We start from the raw sequence: 18,977 nt of genomic DNA on the forward strand, positions 1-18,977 counted from the left end.
GATCTATTGAATCATGCTCTTTAAAATTAATGAACAAAAAAGATTTCTTCAGTTGTTATAGATCTGCATAAACTTTTCCTTAAGATAATACATGTATTAAGAGAGGTTTCTTCTACCAATAAGACTGTTACTTCTTTAAGTGTATGACTAAAAAGGCTCTTTCCGCTGCAAATTCAGAATCTGAATCTCCCATTTTATATTAAGATATACCCATTGTCCGATATTCAATCCAATGAATTAGATGCTCTTGTAGCTGCTCAACAACTTTGAATAAATTGGTTTATTATGGTTTTTTGTTTTTGGATATTAATACATTATATATTGGTATATTACAACTAGTGCTTAATGAATCATTTACACATACGTTTGGTGGCTATAACATATATATATATATATATATATATATATATATATATATATATATATATATGTATATATATATATATATATGAATATGTATATATCTGAAAATTATGCTAAATTTTTGATTAAACATTCATTCAAACTCGCACTAAACTGCAAGCCAATATGTGTTTATGTGTATGTGTGTGAAGTGTAAATATGAATGCAAATACATTTATATATATAAAACTGCCATAACCGAGAGTTAAAAATAAGGAAACAGATTATTTTTAATCATATGCAATAGAAAAGTTACATTTACAAAGTTACCTATATACAATTTTTTTTTTTTGTCCGGTTCTTAAATGCTAGAAAAAACGTTGTTTTTCATCTTATTTACTTCTAAGCTTAGCCTATTTTGAATATAATCGAGGCAACCTGCGCTAACAAATTGCAAATTAGAGAATTTGCGTGCATTTTATCCTCCAGCTTTCAGTGGATTAACTAAAAGGCCTCAGCAACAACTTAACATGATAAAAATACTAAGATTTTACATGTACATATATATAGATCGATATATATCCGCGTAATGAATAAATATATAAACTAAGTTTCCAAAAAAATATATATCAAAAAGGGATACGTAAGTCAGCCATGAAACCGGGATCTCTCGGCTGCTTACGTTCGAAGAAGACAAATAGACATATTACAAAAGCCTCAATTACTGTTTGTGTTGAGCTTCTCTAGACGTTGAATAGTGGTCGGGCTTTTGAGTCGAAATTGAATTGACTTGCAAAAGTCGCAGTGAAAATAATAATAAATAATAAACTTAACTTAGCCGGCAACTAAATATATATATATATATATATGTATATGTGTGTATATAAACATTTACACAGTTGTTAATGTGGCTGCAGCTGTTGCTGTAGCTGTAACTACACTGGGTCGTCGCTTCTTAATTGGCGGCGGCGTTTCAGATTCAATCGCTGGACTGGTGTCAGACGTTGGCGACTGCAATTGCTCCATGGCTGTTGCACTTCGCCGCTTATTGCTGGGACTGATGCTGCTCGAGGTGCTGGTGGCAGCAGCTGGTAGTACGTCGACGTCGAGAGCATTGCCATTAGTGATTTCGGTGACAATGTGCGCCTCCAGTGCCGGTGGTAGAAGCGGTGATAGGGGCACCGCATTTAGATCGCATGCTTCCTCATCGCTGGCCACAACATTGCTAAAGAGATCAGCTTCGCGCACACTTGTCCCATCCTCCTCCTCCTCCTCCTCATCGTCATCGCTAAAGTCACTATTCCAGAAGACTTGAGCGCCGGGAAATACATACGAGCAGCTATTGCTATTGCAATAGAAGGTGCCGGGCTGCAGGCGTTCGGCTATGGTCTGTCGTCTCGGCTGCGGCGGAGTCGGTGTTAGACTGGGCGCCGCTGTCTTAGTTTCCACAACCACATTCGCAGAAAGGTTTGGGTCCAAATTGCTGGCATAGCCGGCGGACACTTCGATATTGCTGGGGTTGGATGCTTCGCATTGCTCAATGCCGCTATCCTTTGACGAGTCAACGGATAGATGACGGTAGCTGGCAGTGGTGCCACCATTTGCCACGGGAGCCGCCAAACGATCACAACTTAATGCCGTCTCATTCAATTCGACGAGTATGTCGCTCTTGATGCGTTCAATGGCTTCTCGGTCTGCATCGGCTGCATTGCTGTGGCTGCTGATGGCAACTGGTTGCGGTTGCTGCAGCATCAGATGCTGCGGCTGATCTCGCTTGCTGTGATCCGCTGTAAATGTGGAAGACTCGAACCCGCTATCGGAGCATGTGCCTGCTGACGACCCGAGCAGATAGTCAGCCGAGCCATTTGATTTTAGGGACTGCGTATCCGTGTCCAGTTGCGACTGTTGCTCACTCTCTGAGCTGCGAAGTCGATGATGGTGATAGTGATGATGATAATGATGTTCTGTCGGTGGCAATAGCTCCCTCGATTCACGCAACATTTGATTGTCACAGCAAAGCTGCTTCCAATCATTGTCGTCATCGCCGGACCCAGCACTCGACAGACGTTGACAGATTTGATTGATTATAACATCGGAATCGCCCAGAAGTTCCACATCGAACTTCAGATGATGCAGCTGCTCGCGATTGATCAGAATTTGTGGCACCGAGGCTGGTATGCTGCTGGGAATGTGTGCGACGGGGCGTACCTTGAGCGATGAACCGATCACAATCAGCAGATCGCATTTGTCTTTATCTGTGGCCATAACCGTGTGGTACTCATCCGGTAATCCTATGATTATAAGAAATTAAAATAACAATTGTTTACATAATAAATACATAATCGATTATAAATTTAAGAAAACGATAATTGTTCATCTTTCAGCACTTTAAATAGTGTTGAATAATATACATATTTGAAAACTATGGCATTGGCTGCATTGGCGATTGGCCATATCCTTATTCAAAAATTAGTTATCGAGCTAGTTGGCTTCTCTTAGTGACTTTAGTTTAAAATTTACAGACAATCTACTATCTACTACGTACCTTCGCCAAAGAAGACTATATCCGGCTTCATGATGCCATTCTCCACAAGTTGCTTCAGCTGCTCCTCTGTTACAGCTACGGAAGCATCTACGCTGTGCTCCACATTCGGCTGACATTGCGGACACACGGGTATGCGCTGGGCAAATATATCAGCACGTAGTGCATCCGCATTGCACTTGTATTTGCATTTAGTGCACGAGGCTGTCGAAAATGAGCCATGACATTCAATCACCCGCTGAATTCCCGCCACACGCTCCAATGTGTCTATGTTCTGGGTATAGTTACGCAACAGCTTGCCCTTTGTCTCCAGCATCTTGATGAAGCGATGACACGGTGAGGGCTTGAATTCGCCGGGATAAATCTCGCGAGCAAATTTATAGAAGGGTCGCGGATCGCGTTTGAAGTAGTTAATGTCGAACATGGCCTGTGGATCAGGCAAGTCGGGAAAATCATGCGCCAGTCGTGCATATATGCCATTTGTAGAGCGAAAATCTGGTATGCCGCACGAAACGGAGACACCGGCTCCAGTGAGCACAATAATTCGCTCCGACTTGTGCACCAAATCAATGACATCGTCAAAGGTATTAACGTTGCTCAGCTTGGTGCGACGCTTCGGTTCATTCAATAGATGTGCCAGATAGTCCCACAACACCGAGTCATCTGTGTCTGCTGCCAATCCAGTGGCAAAGTGCGGCATTATGCTGGCAATCACCTGACGAGGTACGCGACCAGTGTAAAATTCGCGCTGTAGCCAACGCATTTTCCAATCGCTACGGCTCACTGATGAGCAATCCGAGCTGGAGGTGTCATCATCATCATCGTCATCGCTGTTGGCCCAGCTAAAGAATTATAGATGAATATTGTATAGAAATTTGTATTTTTGGTTTTTATTTACATTTGTTTGCCAATTTATATAAAAGAAATAAACGATATTTGTAATTTAATTAGAATAATATAAATTTTATTTTAAATTTTTGTTCGTACAAAAAAAAAAAAAAAAAAAAAAAAAAAAAAAAAAAAAAAAAAAAATTCAAAGACCTAAGTTGGAAAAAAGTTCAATTTAGGAAGGATTAGTTTGTTATTCATGAGTTTGTGATTGGTTAATGATGTTATTTTATATGAGCATCATTCAGATGAGCTATTTATACCTTGATTTGTAATCTTCATTTTCATCTTCATCTCCTTCATCATCATCATCTGCCTCGGAGAAGGATCTTTCCAAATTGTTTGTTTGTTGCTGGCTATTTTGCTCCTCATTTGTTAGATTTTCGGCATTACGATTGGCGCCAATTTGATGTTCTCCCATTTGAGGCAATGTTTTTGTTTTGATTTCACTATTTTCTTTTGGTTGCGCTTCGCTTGTTGCTGGCGTCGTTGCTGTTGCTGTCGCTGCTAATGTTGTTGCTGCTGTTGCTGGCTTAGCGTTTGTTGTCACAATTTCAGCGCCAAAATCGAAATTTGCCTGCGTGTGCTCAAAAGTCTGTAGTTCGTTGCGCTCGGTTTGTAATTGAACTTCGTGTACATCTCCAATCTCTTTAAAATTAATGTGTCCTAGTCGAACATCCATGTCCTCGAAATTTTCCATCATTTTTGCCAGGCGCAACACAGTTTTTGTATGTTATGCTTTATCTGCTTCTTACCAAGCACTCACGCACACCACCAGCAAGTAGTTACGATTTCTTCTTTTTACTTTCTCGCGTTCCGTTTTCTCCTCTCTTTCGTTGGTACACACACAAAATTTTTACGTCTCTACTTTGCATCCATTTTGCTTGCGTAAAAATGATGTTTTACGGCGAAAAATCCCACTTTTTTAATTCAAACACTATTTTTTCCGACTTTTAACTTAAAAGAAAAATTTTAAAATATTTAAAAGCGTTTTTTATTAAATTTTTTTCGTAAAATTTGTACGTAATTTCTGGAAAATTTTCCGATGATGTGACGTACAACCGCCTAGTGTGCCCAAAGCAAACGTTGGAATAAATAATTAAATTTCACCACGCCCAACGTGTTATCTACGGAGACGCGCATTGATGACTCATGTTTGTGCTTTTTAGCAGACAGTATACGGTCACACTGCAAATAGTTGGTATTCGCACAAAAAATATGAGCAATAGCTCAGCAAGAAAACATAATAGTAATTGATTCGTAAAATGAATGATGATATTGTGGATTTTAATAGTACAGATATATTTTAAAAATGATTGCAGTACTTTTTTCATTTTTAGGGTGACCATTTTTATGTATTCGAGTACAATCGTGCACTTTACAGCACTAAGCACGTCGTTGTCGCCACAGTCCCTTAATGTATTTATTGCATTCGATTGCTTACATTGAACTCTTGTCATAAAATCTTTATAACATGAGTTATTAAGAGCATAATGCAAAATTAATAGAACAAAAACGTATAGAGGCTGATATTCCTTAAGAGTTCGGTAAGCTGAAGCGTATAACATGCCAGTGGTGCAGCTGTTCACACAGCTGTTTAGAATAGACCGAATTCAAAAATCAAATGAAAACAACAACATAATGAACATCATAACAATTTGAAATGCAAGTCAGTGTGTCACAGTTGTTATAAATTATACATTTTTCTATTGATTACCATGTATGGGCATTGTCTTTGAATATAGGGGCTAGCGCGCAATCGCAATGGACAACCTGAATTTGTATCATATTCTTGGCGTGGCAAAGAATGCGACCGCAGATGATATTAAAAAGGTTCTTGGTTGTCTTTCTCGTATTCAATTTACTGATACCTAATCAACCCCGTGCCCAACATAGAACTATCGCAAATTGGCCAAAGAATTCCATCCGGACAAGAATCCCAATACGGCTGATAAATTTAAGGAAATATCATTCGCCTATGAAGTGCTTTCCGATCCGGCGAAACGTCGCATTTACGATCGCTATGGCATCAGAGGTCTGCAGGAAGGCGCCGAAAATGGGATGGGTACATCGGAGTTTTTCACACAATGGTTTGGTGGCATAAACGATGGTAAAGTTTTGATCAAATTGGAGCTGACGCTGGAGGAGATATACACGGGTGGCAGTAAAAAGAGGCTGCAGTACAAGCGACAGAAGCTATGTGACAAGTGCAATGGCGAAGGCGGCCCACCGCAGGGCCGAGAAACCTGTGAGACATGCGAAGGTGTGGGTCATAGACCTGCCTTCACATTTATGGGTATGGCCAGTTTCGATGTGGTAAGTGAGAAATATCCTGCTTAGAAATGCATCAATTGATTGTCCACTGTTTGCTAGCCCTGCTCCTCGTGCGATGGTCGTGGCTTTACCATCAAGGAATCGATGCGCTGCAAGAAGTGCACTGGCTCCGGTTTTATGGAAGAGCAAATGCATCGCGATATCGTGGTTGAACGCGGCGTGCCTCATATGCTAAAGTTGCCCTTTGCCCATGAGGGACATCAGTTGCGTAACGGCGAGTACGGCGACCTTTTTGTGGTCATCGTACAGGTTGAGCATCCCTTCTTCAGGCGTCGCCATGCAAATCTGTATATGGGCGATATAGAGATTAATCTAACAGAGGCTTTGTGCGGCTATACGTATTGCTTCAAGCATTTGAATGGACGACAAGTGTGCATGACCACAAAGCCGGGCGAAGTGCTGCGGCACAATAATATCAAAATGATGAAAGGAATCGGCATGCCAGTGTTCAGCAAACCGGAGGATCATGGGGATCTCTTTGTACAATTTAAGGTGAAATTTCCACCCGATGGATTCGCCACGCCAGAGCAGTTGGCCACGCTGGAGACTGTGCTGCCGCCGCGTGTTAAAATTCCAGCTCCAGCAGGAGCGCAGCATGTAGAAATGACAGACTATACGCCACAACCTCGTCTCCCTGACACCGATGATGAAGATGAAGCGCATTTCAATGGGGTCCAATGCCAGACAACTTAGTGGTGGGCATGGGCGTATCCGTGGCTGTTACAGGCGCGCTATCTCGCCATCGATCTTTGGAATCTGCGGCCCACGCTTGGCGTGGACGAGCTGTGCTTTTTGGTGCCGCTAATCGTTTTACTATGCATAGTATTATTTTTCATACAGGAATGTCTGCTGTGATCAGCGCGTGACGCAATATTTTGGCTAATTTTGACTAGCCAGAGAGCCCCTAAACAAAATTTTAGACTTAGCTTAGCTAAAAGCATGGATAGTAGTTGTTATTATGCTGTTATTAGGATACCAAAACGAAAATTCTGTGTTAAACTATTTATTCAAGCCTAATTATTATGCAAAATAATACTCGAAAGCAAAAATTGTTACCCTGTAAATTTCAAAGAACATGTACTTTTGACTAGCTATACCTTATAGCCCTCTATAGAAGAAATAAATTAAAAAAAGACTTTAAAATTAAATTTAAATGTAAATGTAAAACTGTAGAGCCTTTATGATCTCATGCAATGCTTGAAGTTTCCCAATTATATATGATTATATGAAATATATATATTATATATATGAAAAAGTGCAATTAGTCCCATATGAAGAATAAATATAGCTTTAAAATTAAATTTGAAAAAAATCGAGCAAAATGTGTAACAGGTCGAATCTAGCAAGCTTTACTTGAAATGATCTCATGCAATACTCTTAGCGCTATAAAGTCCTTCAATAATACTCGATTACTTATGCTCTGTTTGTTGATCTTCTGTAAGACCTTCAAGGTTTATAATTAAGGCAATCTTTTATTCAAGTATGAAAAAGTGCAATAAATAGCTATACATATATGCCGTATGGAAAACAAGTAATTATTGTATAAATAATTGCAATGCCAGTTTGTATGAATAGTGAGAAACAATGATTAGTGTAATATTCTTGCTTGTGATGAGAGTTATCCCTTATGTGAATGTTTGTTGGATTTGCCGCTTGTCTTGCTGTGCTTTTGCTTCTGTGTCGAATGGCTGCGTTCCATGGAGCGTTCATTGGTCTGAGCTGGGGTCTGGTCCGCGTGAGACTTGCTGGATACACGCAAGTCGAGGGCCGCCAAGGAATCCGTGCTTGAGTCCTGAATCTCTAGATTATCCTCCTCGAGCTGGGGATGAGCTCCGAGCAGCTGTTGCTGCTGCTCCAGACTGATGGTCTGCATTTCGCCGCAGCGCATGGTCTTGGCATCGGCTGCCTGCTCGGCGCTGACCTTCATAAGGGTCAAATATTGATTGTACTTGGCGTAGTTGCGTCTGCCCGTCTCATCGTTCATCAGCACCTGCGCCTGGGTGTGCGACTTGTCGCGCATGGCCTTCAAACGAATGTGCTTGGTGATGTCCCAGCGCCAGTTGGAGCGGTACGAGCACAATGAGCACTCGAACGGCTTGCGATTCAGGTGGCCCACGATGTGGACGTGGAAGCGCGAGGCGGTCGCTGCCCAAAATGTGCAATGCGGACACTTGAAGACCTTCTTGAGGGCATCCGAGTCCTCCGGCTGCAGTTGCTCCGTGACCTGGCAAAGGGCAAATGTTACCATTGAATCGATTCTGAGCTGCTCTTCAGTGCTTACCTCGCCATAGCCGGGTGCCGTCTCGACACCACAATAACTCAGATCAGCGCTAGTACCACGAATGTCCTCGTCCCCGGTCAAATCTATGTCGCAGGCCAGCTGCGTGGTGTTTCGCAGCGCCGGCTCGCATTGCTGCAGATGGCTGATCAGCTCCATGGCGTTGGGCACGCGCTGCTGGCAGTGTGAGCAGCTGATGGGCGGCAGCTCGGACAGCGGCAAGCCAGAACTAGAGCCAACTGCTTCCATGACGGGTTTAGGGTCCATTGATTCCGAGTCCATTGGTTCTGCCTGATCAGTTGACGAGTCCAGTGCAGTTGCTCCTGCTGCCTTATGTTGCACTTGCTGCTGCTCCTGCGAGGCCAACCGTCGACCCACATGGTGGTTGAGCTCATGTATGGTCAGCGATTGCTTGATGTTGGTGCTGAAGTCGCAAACGGTGCACTTGAAGTAGCCATTGGCGCCATGGTTCTTGGTGTGCCTGTCCAGGTTCCACTTGTAGGGCGAATGAAAGTCACATGAGGCGCACTTGATCAGCGGCATCGAATGATACTTGACGTGCTTCTTGAAGCGTGCCCGGATCGGTGTGCTGTACGAGCACTTCTGGCACTGATACTGGGTGACCGAGGAGCCGCTGGCTGACAGATCGAGCGCCTCGGGTGTCACACACTCATCGGCCTGCGGAGACGCCTCCGAGTCCGAGCTGGTGGTCGCCGGCTCACGGTCTAGCTGCTCGACGCGTCGATCGCTCGGCTGGACGGACGATGCCGCCGGCATCAGCATGCACATCTGAAACTCAAAGGCCATGGAGAAGATGTTGGCGCTGCGAGAGACCATCTGCTGCAGATGCTGCAACTGCTGCTGGCGATTGAACGCCTCCACATTGCTCAACAGCTGCTGCTCCTGCAGCTGCAGCTCGCTCTTCAGCTGCTTGAGCGAGGGCCCAGCCAGCGCTGCTCCACTCTGGTCGGCATCAATTGGATTGGGCAGTGACAGTGCAAGGGGTAGTGGCAGTGGCAGTGGCAGTGGTAGCGGTACTACAGGTGCAGCAGCAATCGGCTGCATTGGGGCTGGCATCCCAGTTGGCGCCTCGATGCTCTCCTCCAGACGACGCTTACGCGCCTCCCGATTGCAGTGGCGTCTGCCGGCCAAGCCATTGCTGTCATCGTCCGAGCAGCCGTGCACCATCTTCATGTGACGCACCAGTTTCTGGAAGTGGCGCGAGGCATACAGGCAGAGCTTGCACTCGTTTATCACGATCTTCTCGCCGTGCACGTCGCGCAGGTGCGACAAATGGCTGCGCGGATTCTGCGTGAAGAAGGCGCACGCATTGCAGCTGTAGTTGCGCCTGATCTTGCACTGCGGCAGCTCCTCCTCGGCCCGCGACTCCAGCATGGCCACCGATGATTCCTTGCAGCCGTCCTCCTGCTCCGCCTTGGGCATGGCCGACGGCGCCATCAGCGGCTGCGGCTGAGCAGTTGCTGCCTGATTGTTGAGCAGCTGCAGCTGGCGCTCGAGCATCTCGGCGCTGACCAGGGGATGCGTGGCCAACGGATCGGCACTCTCTGCCGCTGCTGCCTCGCTCTCCTCCATTGCTGTCTGAAAGACTGTGGCACCACTCACCAGACTGCGCACCACCAAGCGGCCACCAGAACGCTCCACCATCGACGGCAATTCCATGTTTAAGTTCTTCAGTTTTTCACTTTTCAGATTGCACGATTTTTCTTCAAATTTTTTCTTCAAATTTTTTCTTTTGACTTTTAGTTTTTGGCTTTTTTTTTTTTTTTTAGCGATGTTCACACGACGACAGAACAGATTGAACTAAACCACTTTTCAGACCGTCAAGCGATGGTCGACTTTTTCTATTACGCAAAGGCTACTGGGTCTCGAAATTCAAAGCGGTTCCTCGAGTCCCATGCGTGCTATCGGAAAGCCTGTCAAATTCATGGGCTTAACCAACATCAACTACAAATTTCATTTACGACTCTGTACTGGCATCAACTGAGTTCTGTAAATAAAACAGAAAAAACGGCAAAATTAAGAGACTGAAATTGTGGCTGAGCTAACCTAGGCGAGCGAAAAGCAAAGGGCTTAAACAGAAAAAAAAAAAAAAAAAAAAATTAAAGCATATTAGCCTCAAAGTGACAGCAAAAGACAGGACGCAATGTCAATGTGTGTGGAGGGCTATAAGAAATGTGGCTACATATGTATGTGAAATTGAATGAAAAGAGAAGAACTAAAGTGCAGTAGAGAAAGTTCCTAAATTAATAAAGCCAAAATTAATAAAGAGCCGAGCTAAAAGTACATAGATAGGAAATATAGCTGGAAATGCGGGTTTGAAAGACTTTCTAGACAGAAGAGACTAAGGGTAAGCGCTGACAAGTCGGTCAGCAACGGGTTATAGAGGCTCTAGAAGAATCACAATAGCCGCAAGGCGTAAATTAAACCACAATGTCTACGTATGGGATTGGACGAAAGACTTGGCAAAACATATACACTTCAAGCTAAAAGTAATACAATTGGCATTGAACAAATCGGAGAATATGATGTTTTTATAAAACACAAATATCCAAATAGAAAAACAATTATAAGAGTTAATACTTGAGTTGTAGAGGAGGTATATGTTTGCAAAATATATCCAAAAACCTAAAGTGCCATAGGAGGAAAGCTAAAAATTGTGAGTAGGTACTATAGAAATACATTCAAGTAGCTTAAAATTAATGTCCAGTACAATATATTGAATAGATACTAACGGTAGTACAGAAGGAGTTGCATAAGTAGAGCCGCGAGTTTTCGATACTCACCTCATGTTTAGTATTTAAAAAGCAATGCATATAACTAATACAGCCCCGGGTGACTATACACAATGTGAACTTAAAATCTAGGGTTGGCCTTGAGTCGCTATTGCTCGATGACTTCCACCAGGTGGAGTGGCAATAGATGCGTACTGACGTCGGGATCAATCTGTAGCTCATGCTGGCTGAAGTTGAACAGCGATGGCAGACGCACGCCGTTGGGCATGTGGGTGTTGAGGGGGTCCATTATGCGCAGCTCGTCATAGCTGGCGTGGGCACAGGCTCGCAGTGGGGCGATACGAGCGGCGGGATCATATTGCAGGCAAGCATCCAGCAGTGCCGCCAAATCCTGTGGCACCCAGGCGCCAATTAGCGTTTGCCACCTGGGTCGCGGGATGATCGTGGTGGCGGTGTCCAGGCCACTGGCTGCCAGGATTTGAGGCGCGCGCTCCAAGCCGTCGGTGCCCAGCACACTAATCATGTGCAGCAGCTGGGCCTCGCCGTGCTTGTTGCTGGCGAAGAGCCTGAAGCTCTTGAGCAGTTCGGCGAGCACACAGCCGGCGCTCCAGACGTCCACCGTGGTGCTATAACGCTGGAATCTCGCTAAGAGTTCGGGCGCCCGATAGGACCGCGTACAGACATACGTGGCGCTGCAAGAGTTGGCGTAGAGGAACTTGGCGCTGCCAAAGTCGGCCAACTTGAGACTCATTGTGAGCGGATCGATCAGCATATTCTCCGGCTTAATGTCCCGATGCATTACGCAGTGCGAGTGCAAATAGCCGAGGCCCCGGAACAGTTGATAGGAGATGATGCGCACATAGATCATCTGCAGGGGTCGCGGGCGATGCTTCTTTATGAGCTCGGCGAGCGTCATTGGCATGTACTCCATGGCCATCAACAGGCATTTTTGCTTGGAGGAGTTCATCTGGGCATAGCAGTACCAGATCAGACTCACTATACCTTAAGGTAAATCATTATTCTCGCCTCAATATGCATCTTGTTGGGATCAAAGTCGACTTGCTTTAGAGCCACCAGATGCTCCGAGTTGTCCAGATGCGCCTTGTAGACGCGCCCGAAGGTGCCGTTGCCAATCAGCTCCTTAACGGTAATCGTGGTGCGCACCAATTGCCTGCCTGTAAGGGCCATGACCGGAAAAACGCTTCCCTTTGATATTATTGAGTTGCATGACGGTATCACATTGGATTCCATTTGCTCCGTATCATAGAGGACTTTAGCTGGCAGTTTAAGGGATATTACAATAAGCGTCATAGCAATGGAAGTATCTTAATTTTATACTCACAGTTTTTTTTTTCAATATGTAGTTGATATTATGCTGACAGCTTATAAAATGCCAAGCTGCAATTTACTAAATTACCGCCTTTATTATGACTATGTTTAACCACTGACCAGACAGTGGTTTAACCTAACAAATAGGCGAAACCGTTATCCTCCTCTCGCTCTTCGTTCAATCAATGTCCGGCAATCGTTATTTTTATCGTAAAGTATTTGCAGTGTTATTTATTTATTTACTTTTTACTTTTCATGCAGTTTGTTCTTATATTTGAGTTAATATTTAAAAAACGAACCGCGTTGCTTTCAGCGCCACGCATGCTTAAAGGGCAGCGATGCCACATAACATTGGCGTTGCCACAAAGTTATGCATTTGCAAGCATTGGGCTGTAATTCACCACGCACTGTGCGTTTTCACCAAATGGTTAAGTGGTGGAAAGCGTATTTAAACATAAGCTTCCATTGCCGTTTGCACTCTATATGAAATTGAATTGAAAAAAAGAGCTTATCATTCAATTTAAATCAAGCGATAGAATCAATTCGTTTGTATATATCATGGAATTGCAGCTCATGCTAACGTTCCCTTGGTTTGGCAGCTGAAAAACATTTAGTTTGCATTAAGCTTAAGACTTTAATATGTAAAGACCTCAGTGAATCGCTAGTGTTTGTTTGTTTGTTTGTTTGCTTGTGTCTCTTGCTATTTCCATTTCCGGTTGTGCTGATGAAAAGAAAAAAGCAAACTTTCGCCACCAAAGTTTATGGGCCGTAGCAGCAACAGCAACAGCAGCAGCAGCCGAAGTAGGCAACACTTCAACGGGAAATGTCGCTTGCCATCCTGCTCTGCGGTTCAGAGTTGAAATTCATGTAATTCCATTAACACAGACAACTTCCGTTAGACGAGCAAATGACAGGCTCGCCTAATGGGCGACGCGTGTGCGATGCCATCGTTGACGATGTGGATGCGGCTGGGCATTGTGGCATTCACACATATACATGCACACAAGTATATATTTAATATATATATACATATCTATATTGTGCCGTTTACTGCACGGCTTTGCGTCAGTTTCAGCTCAGTTATCAGAGAGCCCTTTTATTAAGCATCCGCCGAGCCACCCACCACACTGGGCATTCAAATTAAATTCCCAAATTCAAATGGCAGCTTTTACGATGATATAAATCGCAGCCGGTGCAACAGGTCCCACAAACACAAACACAAACACAAGCACACGCACACCTACACACAAACAAAATGGCAAAAAGTTCATTGAGAGCAGAGCAAAACCCTCAAAACGGAAATGACTGTCAGAGCAAAGTGGCAAGTAGCATAGCTATGGACAGATATTCAGGATATCCGTATGGACTGAATATTTTTTGCGTCTGCCCTAACGCTACACCCACACACACACACACACACGCACGGACCATTCATTCTTCCGCTCTCAAATTCCTTTACACTTCTTTTTAAGGCTGCTCTGCATTACCAATTTGAAAGTGGGCAATTCTTAGGAGTTTATGGAGTTCGGGGTATGAGACTAGATAATATTAAATTTTAGCATACTTAAAATTAAGTTTATAATGCAGGTGATACAAATGAAAGTTCCAAGATAATCGGCAAAATATGATTCTATAGAGTATATCTTATGAGCGAAAAGTACCCGGAAATATCAAACTTCATCTACATTTGTTGAGTCTTCCTCAAAATATGCTATCTTTTAAAATATGAATACTACCAAATATTCTTAGGTTCTCAAATAGGGAGAGTGAGGCTTTAAGGCGTTGTAGCATCAAAATAAGTTCTCCAAGACCATATTGATTATATTAATTAAAATATCATAAATAATTAATTAACTAAAGCTATTTTTAAGCTCGAATTGTTTTGATTCAAGCTGAAAATTGACTTAATTATAGTTAATTAGCGAAACAAATGAAAAATTAAGGCGTGTTGGGCTCTAGCTGAAAAAAATGGGCTTGTTCTCTGAACTTTTAAATGAGATTCGATACGTAATGTGAAATCAATATGAAATCAATATTAAATAAACAAATTTTAATTTATGAGAATAAATTGAGGTTGTTTTCTTTGAAATGGAATTTTTTTCATACTTACTGAGAGTAAAAAATTGTTTATATAATAATATACTGTATTATAATATTTGGATTCTATTCACTTTCCCTTGTAGCTCACTAAGAGATCAAGCTGGAATCATACTTATCTATATGTAACACTGTTCTATGCATATTCGAGCGTTGCTCAAGCGCATTCTTTGGCGCTTCAAAGTGGAAATCGTGCCCGGTTCTCGGCCGGCTCGGAGGCACTTGACGTCTCAAAGTCAATGGCAATGGCGTAATTCGTGGGAAAATCTCTTGATTGCATTCTATTGCAAAAAAAAAGTCTACTATATACATATGTACCTATGTATGTACGTATGTATCTGTGGTTGTTTGACTTACCCACAAGGCATGCACGTATTTGTGAATATATATTATATATTTAATTAACAGCCAATGCATTGCACTGCTGACAAACAACTCCCGTGCTCCGCCCGCCCCCGCTTGCACTGACCGTCCCTTTCGGACGGCTCCGCCCTCGCCAAAGATTGAAAAATCTTTTAAGACAACGCCGCCATCGTCACACCTTAGTGATGCTGTATACGATTTTTTTTTCTCGCTGCTGGTGATGCACACTGCGGTTACTGCGATTGCGAGTGCGACTGCGACTGCGATCTTGACCTTGAACTTGGTATTAGATGTGTGAGCTCTCTTGAAACCGGTTGGTGGCTGGCGCGCTTGCTTGGTTACCTGGCTCTAACCGAGGCTTTTGTACTGTAAAATTAATGGGCAGCAGAAAAAAATGCGCCAAGACAACGGTGACAAGCACGAGGTAAACTCGAGCCCAACACCAACTGCGGCGTCAATTAAGAGCAGTCGGAATATAATGAACCTCCATTCCAGCACCTCGGCACTCAGTGTGCAAATTTCCATTTGAAATGTAAATTTAAATCACATTTCTATGTCGATAAAAACAGTGGGCAAACAAATGCCCCTTCCTCCCTCCCAAAAAAAGGAAAGAAAAACTGCCATGGAAAGCAACAGCAAGAGAAACACTTGTTCCATGGCTGAACATTTCTAATTGTTTGGCATTAAATGCGAGTCCAAACCCTTTTCAGCCATAACCGCAGCGCAAATAGAAGCTAACCAAAATATACACACACACACACACACACACACACACACACACACACACACACACACACAGAAAAGGACACTGTGTGTGTGAGAGAGAGAGAGAGCGAGTCCGGCAACATGTTGCGCCGCAGCCAAAGTTAATCTGACGTCCGTTAAGTATGCCATAAGAGCAGGCGGAAAACAGCCTTGTTTTTATTGTGGGCGCTTGTCTGTGGTGGGTCGTTGTAGTGGGTGGTTGGGTGGTTCGGTGGATTGCAAACAGCCTGCGCTGCTTAATTTTAAAAGCTTCGTAAAGAAATAAAACAAGCTAAAGTGTGTGAGCATTGGCAAGCCGAAGAGTGAATGCCCTTTGCTGAGGGATTTAAAAAAAAATCAATTAGAAATCATATATACATATATGATATGTAATAGTGTTTATATATAAATATAATAGATATAGTTAGTCAACTGGTTAGTGATGCACATATCACTATATGAATGGGGATAGTAAATGGTTGCAGGATATATCAAATTTACCTTAAAGTCACTTTAAAACTCAGCGACTCGCTCACCTCGCAAGCCACCAACAGACACTAGAGGCGTGAGGGCGTTGTGAGTGGGATGTGACAATTCAATAAAAATCAACCAATATATCAACTCAACACATAAGACACTCTACCCATTTCGATACCAAGAACCCTTAAAGACTATGTGCAGCATATGCCATGGCATAATCATAGCAGCCTACATAAAGGGTATGCACACCACATCAGCTGGCAGCTGCTCACATTATGGCCAAATAGATTATGCTTAAAGCTAATATGTTTGCTTGGCGACATTTTGGGGCGGAACATAGTAGGTGCGGTCATTACATTACAGCAACAATCCAACAAACTAAAACAAAATATGCTGAATATATTACATGCATATAAAGATAAATGTATCTATCTTCAAACACTGTTTGTAATTTATTAGTTGGCCATACTTCAATAATATTTGAGTGCATTATAATTCAAAAGTTTTTGTTTATTATTGAACATTTACAAGACATATAATTTTAGTGCAGTAAAATTTGTTGCTATTTTCATAATCATTATCTGATCGGGCACAGTTACACTGACTACTTGTCTTCTATATTATCTCTGTCTGCATCAATATATGCCACGCCCCCAATTTAAGCCGCTGCTCTCACGTCCAACAAATTTGACCGCCAAAAATGTAATGTACAAATCGATGCTGTTGCTGCTGGCGTCTCTTAAGTAAACGACATCAAACGAATTGCCATAAACAGTGTGAAATAAGTGAGATTGCAGCGGAGCATGGACAGTATGCGCGACTAGCATATACGCTGTAACGAACAAATAAATGAGTTAAATTCGGTTTTGATTGAATATGGAAGCAACAAAAATATAATTATTATAATTATATTACATTATATAAGATATATGGGAGATCAATTGACTATAGTACTTGAAAATTAAATTACATCAATTCAATTTATAGATTTTTCTTTTATTTATGTATATAAAAATGTATTTATTTATTTATTATTATTATTATTATTATTATTTTTTTTTTTTGTATACGTTATATTAAGCTGACAACTTAAACTAATAGATTGCATTTATTGAATTTTAGTTTTAACGTCTGATTTGATTTAAAAAAAACTCTATTTTATTTCTATTACTTATTATATGATATGAGATTTTTTATTTTCATTCTAGTTTAATTTTAAAGACTCTCCATTTCCATTCCAGTTCAACTTGATAGATTCTCGCATGCGTATGCCTTAGGCCTCCACAACCTTGTTTGAAAATCGAAAAGCTTACAGGGTATACAGGCAACGGCAAACCGGTTAGTTGGTTAACCGAACAGCTGCAGCAGTTGAATGCAACAAACTAGTCGCTGTCTCTGCCAGACTTGGCTGCAATCTGTGTGCTGTGTGGCATGTGGCTGGAGTCGTTGTTGTTGTTGCTTGTTGTCAGTTTTCAAGAACCAGGTCAAGGCTGCCGCAGACGGCCATGCGTAGATCATCAGTGGATTTCAATTTGCAACCGCTCAATGTTGCGTGTGTGTGTGTGTGTGTGTGGCTTTGTTGCAAGCATTTGCAAGCGCTTGCTGCCAGCGGTTGCATGAGTAATATTTGAAATGGCTCGAAGCTCAATTTAGCGATTTTAAGTGGCTAAAATCAGCTGAGTCTGATTAGTCAGATTTGTGCATATGTGACCCCTGCACCGTAATTAGCCTATCTGTAACTGGCATCAGCCACAACTTGCATTGTTTTATTTTTTATTTTTTTTTTTTGGTAATATTCAAATTAAAATATGACAGCGACTACGCCTCGCTGGGCAGAGTTCAATAAACGCCCGAACATCTCGGGCAGAAAACAAACCTTTTATTAAGCCCATTCCCTCGCTTTTGAGCAGCTCGTGTGTATGTAGTAAGTAGCTAAACAGCTGACTTCCTGCTTCAATTTAATGACATTTTAACATGCATTTTAAATTAAGTGCGTCTGATACTTTGGCTTTAATGTCGTACAGCAGCCCTGCCACTAAGCGCCGTGCCGCGTGCATTAGTCAAGTGATTAATCATACGCAGCGTTGAGCGTCGAAAAAATACAAAACGTACCGACGCAATGTCCCTGATAACAAAATTTAAGTGCTTCATTGTTTGTTTATACTCAGTAGATGTGTAGAAGCAACTGTGCGCTCTTTTCTCTTTTCTTAATATTATCTAGTATAATTGACAATTGTTAATTTCCAACAGTAAATTTATTATTATTTTTAAAGGCTTTCCTTAATTTTCTTAGCTAATAAGATGTATGTTCAAAACATTGTTGGGGAAATTCCCAAAGGAAATTTGTTGAAATTGAATATTTCCCTGAAATTGAAATTTTATATTTCCCTGTATGAATTTCAGCGAATTTGGATTCAATATGAATTTGTTTTTAAAGATGATTTGAAAAAAAAAGCAAAAAAAAAAATTTTTTTTTCTGGCACGCTTTCCAGCACAGCTCGTACGTATCTATTAAACAGCTGTCGCGGCTTTAGATTGTTGCCACCTAGTTGGTCTTTGCAGCTCGTTAAGAGGCATTTGTCCATCCACTGATGTTGGTTTGTTAAAATAAATAAAAAACATGCAGAATTAACTAAATGAGTCACAATACTTAGCAGGTCACCACCTGTGATGCTTACATCTCATTTAGTTACCTATGCGGGTCTTCTGACTTCTTCACTGGCATTAAGCGGACTTGAAAGCGCATCGACAGAGCTTCCACACACTTGGGCGCCCACTTATGACACCTCTGCCAAGTGCCTGTAGAAGATGCTCAGCCTCCATTTGG

At 42.3% G+C, this 18,977-nt stretch overlaps 4 protein-coding genes across 5 annotated transcripts; 1 reads left to right on the top strand and 3 right to left on the bottom strand.

The window, feature by feature from the left end:
- Positions 1-247: 247 nt before the first annotated feature.
- Positions 248-4,880, bottom strand: Sirt1 (NAD-dependent protein deacetylase sirtuin-1). 2 transcript variants are annotated; one of them, XM_089258724.1, is made up of 3 exons: positions 4,036-4,880; positions 2,888-3,714; positions 248-2,633 (listed from the first exon to the last, which is right to left on the bottom strand). In XM_089258724.1, exons 1-3 carry the CDS (start codon positions 4,473-4,475, stop codon positions 1,234-1,236), a joined length of 2,667 nt encoding a protein of 888 aa, XP_089114850.1. In that variant the 5' UTR covers positions 4,476-4,880; the 3' UTR covers positions 248-1,233. The 2 variants fall into 2 exon arrangements, with proteins under 2 accessions (XP_089114850.1, XP_030243579.1); XM_030387719.2 differs by having other exon boundaries at positions 2,888-3,726; positions 4,036-4,877.
- Positions 4,881-5,344: 464 nt separating this feature from the next.
- DnaJ-H (DnaJ homolog) lies at positions 5,345-7,254 on the top strand. The gene is made up of 3 exons (XM_030387712.2): positions 5,345-5,605; positions 5,669-6,088; positions 6,146-7,254. Exons 1-3 carry the CDS (start codon positions 5,537-5,539, stop codon positions 6,797-6,799), a joined length of 1,143 nt encoding a protein of 380 aa, XP_030243572.1. The 5' UTR covers positions 5,345-5,536; the 3' UTR covers positions 6,800-7,254.
- A 331-nt stretch (positions 7,255-7,585) lies between these two features.
- Positions 7,586-10,064, bottom strand: kmg (kumgang). The gene is made up of 2 exons (XM_030387724.2): positions 8,388-10,064; positions 7,586-8,330 (listed from the first exon to the last, which is right to left on the bottom strand). Exons 1-2 carry the CDS (start codon positions 10,062-10,064, stop codon positions 7,725-7,727), a joined length of 2,283 nt encoding a protein of 760 aa, XP_030243584.1. The 3' UTR covers positions 7,586-7,724.
- Positions 10,065-10,235: 171 nt separating this feature from the next.
- Positions 10,236-12,448, bottom strand: Pk34A (Protein kinase at 34A). Its single transcript, XM_030387710.2, is given in 3 exon segments — positions 10,236-10,392; positions 11,189-12,139; positions 12,142-12,448. Coding segments are annotated over 2 exon segments (1,161 nt in total). The 3' UTR covers positions 10,236-10,392; positions 11,189-11,285.
- Between the last annotated feature and the right edge of the window lie 6,529 nt (positions 12,449-18,977).

This window comes from Drosophila navojoa, chromosome 3, assembly GCF_054131105.1.
Source record: "Drosophila navojoa isolate 15081-1374.11 chromosome 3, UAZ_NAV_1.0, whole genome shotgun sequence".
In the NCBI taxonomy this organism is placed as follows: domain Eukaryota; kingdom Metazoa; phylum Arthropoda; class Insecta; order Diptera; family Drosophilidae; genus Drosophila; species Drosophila navojoa.